This window comes from Fukomys damarensis, unplaced genomic scaffold (assembly GCF_012274545.1).
Source record: "Fukomys damarensis isolate Sample0158 unplaced genomic scaffold, DMR_v1.0_HiC HiC_scaffold_3, whole genome shotgun sequence".
In the NCBI taxonomy this organism is placed as follows: Eukaryota; Metazoa; Chordata; class Mammalia; order Rodentia; family Bathyergidae; genus Fukomys; species Fukomys damarensis.
This window is the reverse complement of record NW_022900915.1, coordinates 55,760-67,440: the sequence shown is the minus strand read 5'-3', so window position 1 is coordinate 67,440 and position 11,681 is coordinate 55,760. Positions and strand designations below refer to the sequence as shown.

Genomic DNA, 11,681 nt, shown 5'->3' with positions numbered 1-11,681 from the left:
TAAAACATACAAGCATAAAAATAACCAGGTTTAGACATTTGGGTTGTTCCTTCTCTTTAACTATTAGACTATATGACAAGTTGTAATGCAAATGTGGTTTCAATTTTTTGGATTCAGAGCTACGAATCACAACTCTAGGTCCCATGACACTCATATTATACCTGAGTTGGTACACCTGATGGTGTCTCAGAGAATCTATGAGCATCTCTTAATCCTTTCTTTTCCGATCCCCAATTGGATAATCTCAGCTGACCTATCTGGTTCACCAAGTATTCTTTTACCTACATACTATTTAGCCCCTTTTTTGAATTATAGTAATTATCCTTCCAAATCCACAATTTTCTTGGCTCTTCTTTACAATTTTTCATTTTGGCATTCTCTATTTGGTGAGACATTGCTCTCACTTTCTTAGAGTTCTTTGACCTGTTTATTTAAAAGTCCCTCCCATGCCTTTGTTAAGTGTACAGTCTGTGCTTCCTCAAACAGAATTTGCATTGATGGCCTTCTTCCCTCAATGCAAAGACCATCCTCTGTTGTACACGTCTCACTTTGCTGAAACTTTGGGACATATTAACTAATTTAATGCTGCACTTTTGTAGGTCAACTTCTGTCCAGGGCATGTGGTTATTTTGTTTTCTAACAAGTGGCTTTTGCTGAACTCCTGTGGACTCCTGTGTTGTATATGGCCACTGAAGTCTGCTTCATTTGGTTTAGTGGAGTGCTAATAATTGGACAGATTTCCTTAATGCCTAGAATCAATACTTCTCTTTGTTGAGGAGATTCTGTGTGTTGGTGCGTGTCTTCATCATGTGACCAGGAAAGTGACAATATCCCCTTAGCTTTCACTTGTCGTTGGTGCAGGGCCTCAAACTCAGCTGGTAAGAGTTTAGTCTCCCAGCTCTTTCTTGAGAATGTACACAACCTTGTTACATCTGATTCCAAGAAATATGCCAGAACTTTTCAAGCTCCCTATGGAGATTAAATTTTCCAAATTTCCTTTTAAGCTTATTGGCTAACTTATGGCTTACCTCAATAGTCATCCACTGTCTGAAGCAGCCTTCCCTGACTGTTTCTGAAAAGCTATCTTAGGGAAAAGGGTTATCACACTGAGCAAGCTCTGACTCACATCAATTAAAGACAGCCTCACTAGTGGATGTGTACAACCAGATAGGTCAGATAACAGTAGTTCTTAAGAGTGTGTATTCGAAGATGCTCCAGACCTGTCCTGCTCCTGCTAGTGATTGACAGGCTGCCAGTTTTCGTTATGATTGTGGACTGCTGGTTTTCAAGGTTACCAGGGGTCTGGAGAGTACGGGTTGGGAACAGGGCAAGTGAAGATGTGACAAGCATCATGATTTTTATCAAGATTCAGATATATTTCTTGAATAAATATTCCTTGGATTCCTGTAAACCTTTTGATTAGAGTTCTCAAAAAGGCTGATTCTAATAGTTTGAATAATATAACAACTGTTTTTAAAGGGAGGTTTTCAGATATTCATATTTTGCCATTTCCTCTGTTCACATCCCAGGTAAAGCTCACATACTTTTAAGATCTTATCTCTCATTTTTCAAACAATAGCTCCAAACAAATATTGAACTCAGATAGTTGACACCACTTTTGAAGAGGTATCAGATAGCAATTCTGAGACTAACTTCTGCATATTCTAGAATTAAGCAAATATGTAAATATATTGAGAAATGGGAACCAGATTCAGCACTGTAAGAGATTTATGTGTCAAGAGGTCAGAGGCGAGAGCTTGAAAAGGCTCTCATTAGACAAATTATGTACAATTTTATTGTCAAAATTAAATAACGAAGGACTTCTCTCTCTTTTTTTGGTTACCTGGGATCAAACTCAAGACCTTACTATTTCAAGGCAGGTGGCAGCACCACTAAGCTAAATCCCCTGCCCAAGACTTCTGTTTCTGATCACCATGAAATAGTAGGGCCTAGATTTGACCTTCTACATGGAACAACTAAAAGACTGGACAAAATATATGAAACAACAGCATTCAGACAATGAACAACAGGTAGCACAGGACAGCAATACCTGAGAAGGAATGCACTAAATACTACAAGTACACTAGCTCATTGTGTGAAGAGTGCCCAACTACAGCAGAGAGGGAAGGAACACCAAAAGACCTTTGTTGGCTTTACTGAAGAGACAAAGTTCAGAATTCTAGTAGGATAATGTAATTACAATCGGTGAGGCAAAATACTGGCAAGGAAGAATATGGGAAGAAAGAAAAATGTTCCCCATAAGAATACCTGCACGTCTTTGGAAAACTGATCTGTGCTATGTAAATGAAGAATCTATCAAGGCTGTGGGGGAGGGGATGGGGCTGAAATTGGAACACTCCTAGAGGCTTACACAGTCCCAGATGTAGATTGTGATGTTACCTGCCATGACAGAAACACTTCCTAATAAAGTAACAGGTATGGTTATTAGAAAGGCAATGGCTCAGTAAGAGGGGCCAAATGAGCCCCAGACCAGGATTTCTCAGCACTATTAAATATTTTGAAAGACTTATTGTTTAAGTTCTGCAGAAAGTTAGCAGCTTCCCTGGTCTTCTGGATGCAGAACCTCCCCTTGCATCTCACAACCCCAAATATCTCCAGATGTTCCCAAATGAGCCTTATGACAAAACCGCCAAGTTGAGAATCACACACCTAGACTAATTTCTGTTCTAGATCCTTCTAAAAAAGCATACACTTCAAATGGACAAATGTGAGTCTAAGTAACTTTACTGCAGTCTTGAATAAAATCCAACAGTACTTTCTATGAAGCAAAATTTAACAGCCAACAAATGCAACACTCCTTAACTCCTTTCAGTTGGAGCAAGAAGTCTTGGACAGACCTGGCAGGCTGGATGTAGTGCTCTCAAATCTACAGTCTGACAAAGTTTGGGAGTTTCACTGTGGAATTATATCAAAATAATAATTTAAAAGAAAAAAAGTAAAAACAATTAGACTCAAAGCAAAATAATTTTCTTTCTGCATATTCTCTTAAACTCCATTGTTCTAGTTATCTAAATTTTTAAAGTCTTAAAAGAGTTAGAGATGACTTCTATGTTCAGACTAACCAGATGATCTTACCTTCCATGAACAGTAACTAACAGAGTAAACATGGAACTTAGCATTGTTTAATCAATAACCTTTCACATCTTACAGAGTAGTAAAAAGTAAAACATTTGAAGGTAAGTTGAAAATCTTGTTTTCCTTTTAAGTAACAGCACTGTAAAATATAAAGCAGCGCCTCCTCAGGGAGGAAGCTCCTAACTTTTCTGCTCAGCCCTCAGTGGAAAGGCTTTCAGTTCCACCTCCTTCGAGAATTTGTTCTGCAAATTATAATCTACAGCACTTCAAAAAATGTTTCTATGAGACTAAATGGTCAAAAAACTAGACATTACACATTCTTGACTTCAAGGAAATACTTCTATACAGTAAAATGTAAAACTGATTTTTGGCTGTTTCTGCATTTAAACAAGTTGCCTAAATGACTGAAATGTAATTAAGAAACCTTCTGAAAAACTATTTTAGGATAGTGAAAATGTATATAAATACAAATAATCAAAACTAAACTAAAAATATTTACATAATATTATCTGTACACCAAGAATAAAAGTTATTATTTTTGGCTTCCTAACAAGAATAACTTATAACCAATGTGATCTATTTTAAGTAATTATGATTTCTTCATGTATTATTTATCATCATTTTAACTATAGTTTGATATTTCAAGGCTGAACGAGGAAAATATACTTCATGATAAGCCCCAATGAGAAAAGTTTAGATTGCTACAATCTCCAAATTCTCTTATGGAAGTAATAAGTTGGGGCATACCATTAAAATGAATTCAAGTAGGCACTCAATTTATAATAGGCTTAAACAAACTCACCCCAAAAAATAAAAAGCAGGCATTCTTACGCCCTCCAGAGAGAATAAAAAATACAATTTGAAATAATAGATAAAAAAGAATGTATTTTAGAGAGTTCGCAAAAAGAGGCACTAATCAATCATCAAATGTAATTTTTTTCCCCTGAAACACAGCAATTTTGGATTGTTGTTCTTTTCGCTTTCTGCTTGCTTCCCATGAAGGATGAAGAGGTGCATTTAGCTGTTTTGCATTTTTAAGTCCTCTTTGTATGTTGTTTTTAAACTGGTTCTTAATTGGAGGTTCATTTTCTGGAAACTCTATGAAGAGAAAGCAAAAATAATAAAAGCTATACCCAAAAGTTCATAAAAGAAATAGCTTTCATCTTCACACAAATTATTTAGGAAGGAATTTTAAAGAAAATACCTAAAAATTTAAAAATGAAATCCAACAGAGAAGTCTGAAATTAAAATTTTTACATATGGTCAGTTAATTTTGGGATACAGGCTTTGCATCCCTTGTAAACGCAGGTTTACTGAGAGCCTCCTGACACATGCTGTGCTGTCGTAATTATGATGACATTAAGAAAGAGTGCCACCAAACACAAGGGCCAATACAAATTTTAAACTACACTGATAATTACATGATCTTTTGTTTAAATTTCTGTGGGTACAAATTCATCCCAACTATTAAGCCATTTTTAATGTTTCATCCTTCTAGTTTGCCAAAGCACTGCTTGTACTAGGTGTCCAGGAATCATTCATACATACCTGAGACCGTGCTTTTTGGAACTTGTTCTCTATGTTCCCTAAAAGAAGAAAACCATCATTATAATTTTTAAAAGATACAGTAAATTAATTCTCTGACTCTAGGGAAATAACAGAAAATAGACAATAAAATTCATGCACAGTATTATCAAACTCCCTCATCCCACCAAAAATTAAAAGAACTTGCATTTTAGCTACATCAAAGATATGTTAGATTTTAATATTACAACAGATACAAAGGGACTATTTCTTTTTCCACTCTTATAGGCCCTTCTGTTTGTAACTGAAAAACTGCTCTCTCCTGCTCTAAGGGACTATTTAGATGAAGAATTTCAAAAGTCTTCTATTAAGGAAAATAAGACATATAAAACAAAACCTAAGATTTACACTTTGTTAGAAGGGTTAGCGGTATATCAATTTCAAATGCAGAAAAACTATATTCTATCAAGGGAGAATTGGGAGGTTTAAATATTGTAATTACTTTTAAGGCTTCAAAAATGGTTGCATTTTCTGTATTCTTTAGATAATTTCTCTACCAGATTTCTTATTCCATAAAAGAGTATCTCTGACCCATAGATACACAAACTGAAGAAACAGCTGTTATCGAAGAAATTACCCAACCATGATGTTTAGTCTAAAATATGAAGATAGCCTCATTCAGCATAGAATATTAAATGAAATTAAACATACAGGTTTATAACAGAATTGTTATGACAAGTGATGATTAACAGCAGGGAGGAAGACAGCAGTATTATCTAATATAAAACAGCTTGGAGGAACTAAGTGTTAAGCAATGTTATGTACTGAAATAGAGTTATCTAGTGAAAAGATACACGGTACAATTATTGATGTTGGCAATAATGATCCTGGATTATCAAGAAAAATCATATTCTTTTCAGAACGTTTTGTTTAAATAGACATGTAAAACATTTTTTCAAAAGTTCTTCGGGGGCCGGGGATTTAGCTCAGTGGTGCTGTATCTGCCTGGTAAGCACAAGGTTACTGAGTTCAATCCCCGGTACCCCTCATCATAAAAGTTCTTCATCTAAAATTAACTCAGAATTTCAAAACTTTGCTCATTGAAAAAATAAAACAAGTTAGCCAGGCATTTGGCTGCAACATCTCATTTTATGATGAATCTGGGAGAAAGGTGGCATTGCCATGTGTGTATTTGTATATGTTATCTCACCATAAAGTTGGGAAAGGTTAAGCGTAAAGACAGGATGAAGTACACAACATAATTCTCCATCAGAAATGTTTCTTGCGTGCCTGTTGAAAATATGTATCTATTTCTTATCTTAAAAAAAACAACTAATAATTATTTCAGAATGAAAAATTACCTTTTAGAACTTTTAGATCCACATAAAGAGTGAAAAAACAGTGATTCTAACTTCCTGGCTTCTGTACTTGGCTTGTTTTTATCATTTCTCCTTCTGAAACCACAATCCCAGTGAATGTCACAAATATCTTCCTTGGGTAACACTTGGGAGAGAGGTTTTTGTTCTTTAGCTGAAGTATGGCTACAATTTTCCTTTTTTCGCGTCTGTCTGGCTTTTCCGATGAAGAAGTCATCACCACTATCACTATCTTCAGATATGGAAGACTGTTTGTAGAACCTTTCTTCTGTGCTGTCATCAAAATATTCCTTTTCTTCTTCATATAATTGTTCTTCGCTATCGCTGTCATCACCAAGCAAGTTATCAGATCCTTTCTTTTTATTTAATGTTTTCATGTAGGGGTCAGCAGGTGTCTTCTGGGCCTGAAGGATAACTACAGAATCCTTTTCTAAAAGCTTTGACGGAGAATTTGGAATGTTCACTGTTTTGGGTCCATGTTCTCTCATGGCCACCTTTTCTTTTGAATTATTTATTGGTTTCTTTGTCTGTATTTTGGCTTCTTTCACTTTGTGCTCAGTGGGCTTAGTTCTTTCATGCTCAGACTTACTTTCTTCTTCATCTGAACACACAGTGTCCTTAGAATGATTTCCTTCTGTAGTATCCTTAACTTCAGTAGTATTTTGTCTTGCATCTTTAAAGGATTGGACAGCAGCTGCAAGAAAATAGTACAGGACTTGTTTATGCATTGAAACATAAATATGAGTTTTAGTATAGTATTTCTTAATTATTTGGAAACTTAAGAGAGTAGTTGGAATTTAAATTAAGACATGCTCAAATATACCTATTTTTAAGCTGCCAAATGAAAAGAATTCTCCCTTTCTTCATGTGTTAGAATTAGGAAGAATGGTAAAAATGTCACTAAATATAAATAAAGTAAAATGGTATTTTTAATTTCAGTGATAATAATGTATTGGATATTACAAAATATACTTTCAGACATAAAAATAATCTGTGATAACAGCACTCAATTCTATATATTTTACAATGTATACTTAAATAAATGTGTGACATTGGTAAAATCAAAAGTAATGAACTATATCAATATATATTTAACTTGTATTTGATTAGATCATGTATATATTACATATAAAATGTTACATATAATACATGTTAACATTAAAATTTAAGAAAAAATATGGATTTAGTTTTTCTTCAGACAAGACACTTCATATTTTCTCATATCTATAAAGTTGAAAGAACTTTATGTTTATAATACAAAAGAGTCAAAAGAGTTTAAAGAACAACAAAATATTTAAAATCAATGAACCATCATTTATCGAAAACCATCTACACAAATGTTCCAGGTATGTGACTAAAAGTTAATTAATTCATACCTTTTAGTATATCTATTTTTTTCTTTAGAAGAGGGTGTTCAGCTAGTCTTGCAATTGCTCTTTCAGTTGCAGAAGAATCTGGCTACAAAGTGGAAAAAAAAATATATAATGACATTAAAACAACCAGTGCTGACAAATGTTATGCATTCCTCAAGAAGCTGCCTTTCAAGTTATGAGGGACAAGAAGGTCCTAGTTTATAGAAGCTGCTAAATCCTTAACTGTTTCTCAGGGTGTTTTTCCCCCTTGCAGTTGATACAAATTTGCTTCAAAGATAATCTGCGGTATAGGGACATCTTTATTTGTAAAACAGTTCAATGTGGTTAACTACTCTCATTATATAGGTTAATCTCATCTGTTTTAGGTAAAAATTTTCAAGAATGGCAAATAGATTTTGATTAAAAAGTATTCGTACACCATTTTTCAAAAACACTTCTACTGTTACTTCTAAATCCCTGCTTTTTAGTTATAGAAAGTTTTAGAAGAGCAATGGAAATACTTGAATGTCTAGTGTTGACTCTAAGTAAATACTATTTTATTAATCTTTTTATATCATTAGATTCCCTGCCTTAGAAGATGCCTCAGAATATCTGGGATTTAGTAATCGCATTTCAGCATAGTCTATTAATAAGACTATAGTATGGTACTATAATTCTAAAATTATGTATAAATACAATTAATGAACATCTTCTAATTTGTTCTTACTCTACAACTGTGGCTTTATGTTGAAACCGCTGTGGAGAATTAAGCATTTTGTTGATGGGATAGTTGCTTTTAACAAGATATGAAGAGCCAGGCATGGTGGTGCACGCCTGTAATCCCAGCACTCGGGAGGCTGAGGCAGAAGGATCACTGTGAGTTCGAGACCAGCCTGGGCTACATAGTGAGTTCCAGGTCAGTCTCAACTACATAGTGAGACCCTGTCTCAAAAAACCAAAACAAACAAACAAACAATAAGATATGAAACATATTCTGAGGTTTTATATTTCTTAGAAATGTGGCTTATTCAGAGAAAGGATGAAGTTTGAAGTTTAGGCATATGACTTCCTGTAATACATTTTGTGTCTCTGGGCAAGTTTTGAATAGCTATAAATCCAAAATCTAGTTCATACTATTATAACAGTTACCCAAGTAGGAATATAAGTCTGTTTAAGAACAACAGATAGAAGTTCTTATTCATTTAACCGGGAATCTAAAAAAATGATGTCTGGTTGTTATGTACTATATCTACTTTGTATCGTGTTCATGTACAGACAATTCAAAGAGTGCTTCTCATTAAAGTTAGTGCTAATTAAAAAATATTACTAGTATATTTGGAATATATAATAAATACATTCAGAATAGGGGCTGATTATGCATGGATGTGTATATATATACACGTACGTATTTATTATTGCATCTTGATCCTTTTTACTTCCCCTCTTTCCTCTCACCTTCCCTCTTAGATCTCCTTCCCATCTCCACAAAGTCTATCTCGTTTCCTACTTTTATCTGCTCATTAAATTATTTTTACTTTGGGTGTCAAACTGGAAATTTTTTGGATACCATACACTATGGCCAAACATCCTAGAAAATGAACTATTCCCCTTATGTTGAAATATAAAAAACATAATATAGATAAAGGATAAAACTCTTGTTTACTAGTAGAAGGTTCATGAAACTGACTTTTTGGGCAAAATTAGTATTCACCTCAGAGAATGAGCTCTATCATTTTTATCTGATGCAGTGACTGAGTGGAGAGTAAAATACGTTACCAAAATGTTTGATTTGGAAAAGTTCCTTGTTACAGAAATGGGAAAAAACAACAGCCAGAGATGGTAAGTAATCTGTGTGAAATTAATGAAACTACTGCCAAGGGAACACTAGCTGAAATTCAAGATCTTAGGAAAAAAGGCTCTTCCTTTACTCAACAGGAACCTTGGCAGACAGTGAGAATACAACTAATAACGAGAATATTATCAGTCACTTACTAGAAGTATATCAAAATTGTCAACACAGAAGGAAAAAATAATGCTCAAGTACCAATTAAAATACTATTACTATAACTGTAATAAATTATAAGCTAGAATGTATAAAAGAATTTGTTATAATAAGTGAAACTTTCACTGAAATGAAAATCACTTAAGGCATTCGCAAACATCAGAGGTAACTATCAGAGGTATACATATTATCATATCATATACATGCATATATATATAGCACATGTATATGTCCTTCATATATATCTGCTCTTCAAAGTTCCTTATATTTAGCTTCTAGCTATTTTCATTTAAATTGTATTTGTTCCTGATGGCCTATACTGATTTTCAAGTCTAAGGTGCTTACAATCTGGGGAGTAGAAAAATATTCTAATGGAGAAAAACAGACAAATGGAAGAACTTAACATATGTATATAAATGCTTTGTAAATACTAAGAATTAAAGTTTACGTTTAATTCAAAATTTAATACAAATGTAACGTGCACTTGTTAATGTGTTTTTTGTCTTAGAATATCAATTTCATAAATTGTAGCAATTATTCAAACAAGCTTTTAAAATTCTTCCGGAGTAAAAAGGTAAAATTTAACATTTAAATATTTTAATTGATTTTATTATTTCAAAGCAATTTTTATTTTAATTTTATTCTTAAGAATTTATTTGTAGAAAAATCCTTAACTTTTTAAATTTAAAAGTTAACCAAGGCCAAGGGTGATACAAGTCAAAGGTTTTATTTATCAAAACACTGACAATCTAGACTTGATTGCTCGATTATTTACCAGTTAGGATCAAGGTCAGTTTCTGAATTTAGTCAGATGTTCCTAAATTACTTTCTAGCCACTTAACTTTCACTAATTACTCAACTCTAAATGCTTTTCTTACATTACAAATTCGGTAAAGCCCTCTTCAAATTTTTTGGAAGGAAATAAAAACAAACATTAACATAATAAATAAGCTTGCGAAGCAAGTGGGCTGATTCCTTCTATTGGCAAAGTTTGGGTCTTCGTTGTATTACATAGTGCCTGCATGTTTCTCACCAATACTGTTAAGCTAAGTGCAGAACTCACAAGAATGACGAGAGAAAACAGTACTACAAGAGACTTCACGTTCTTGTTTCCTCCTTATTTCTCTTCTGTATCTTTTCTCCCCTCCCATACATGTTCTTTAAATTTACTGACCCCTCATCACATAAAAGCATCATCTTACATATGAAGATATAAGTACAATTTATTGAGACTCACAATGCACTCTAATTTAAAAATTAGACTCCTGAAGTAAAAGATGAAATCAAAATTGAGTAATTGAAATGAACAGATGTTTTTCTTGTTGGTTTTAGTACCAGCGATCGAATTCTGGACCTTGCTCATGCAAGGCAGGCAGCAGAACCACTGAGCTAAATCCCCAGTTGCCAGATGTTCTTCAAAAGAAGTGCAAATGGTCAATAAGTACATGAAAACATATTTAGCATTTCTGGCCCTATAGGTATGGAAATCAAAACAACACTAAATATCGAAATTCTAGGGCCAGGGATTTGGCTCAGTGGTTCCGGTGCCTGCCTTGCAAGCACAAGGACCTCAGTTTGATCCCTGGTACCACACACACACACACACACACACACAAAGAAATTATATTTGGAATATCTTCCAGAAAGAATAAAAACAATCATTTTAAAATGATACATTCATACCCATATTTATAGCATTACAATTCATAGTAGCTATATTTTAGATGTAACATATATGCCCATCAACAGATGAATGGATAAAAATGTAGAACATATACAAGAGAGTACTACTCAGCCATCGTAGGAAGGAAAACGGACACGTATTGAGAACTTATAGTAAATGATATAAATCAGACACAGAAGATTAAACATCACATGGTTTCCCTTATATTACCCAAAATATAAACACTTTAAATAGCAAAATAAAACAGAGATGACAGGAAATGGAAAGGAAGATTCTGTAGAGATTTGGAAATGGTAGGTAAAAAAAGGGCTAGGGCAGAGGGAAGTAAAAGTGATTAAGATATTCACATTATCAAATTATCAAATTAAATTTGCTACTAGCTTTATTTTATTTCTGCATAAAACTATATTCATATACTCTAGCTCTCAATATTTTTTAATATTTCATGTAATATATAAAAATTTAGTAGGCACAATGTAAGAAAGTATAGTTCTTTTTATAAGACTGATAAGATGTGACATATATTTTTTTCTTCAAGATGAATAAAACTAATATATTTTAAAGAAATATATGAAATAAAAATCTAAGACAAATGTACAAGTGATTTTTCCAAGGCAAATGTGATAAATTTCACTCGAGAGAAAATG

General features: G+C 33.4%; 1 protein-coding gene across 1 annotated transcript in view; it reads right to left on the bottom strand.

Moving 5' to 3' along the window:
• Positions 1–3,667: 3,667 nt before the first annotated feature.
• Srfbp1 (serum response factor binding protein 1) overlaps positions 3,668–11,681 on the bottom strand; it is a 40,669-nt gene continuing 32,655 nt past the window's right edge. The window contains exons 5-8 of the mRNA XM_010627263.3: positions 7,373–7,454; positions 5,982–6,690; positions 4,645–4,682; positions 3,668–4,194 (exon numbers count right to left, since the gene is read on the bottom strand). Coding sequence (XP_010625565.1) covers positions 4,013–4,194; positions 4,645–4,682; positions 5,982–6,690; positions 7,373–7,454 — 1,011 coding nt within the window. The 3' untranslated portion in view covers positions 3,668–4,012. The remainder of the gene's footprint in view (positions 4,195–4,644; positions 4,683–5,981; positions 6,691–7,372; positions 7,455–11,681) is intronic.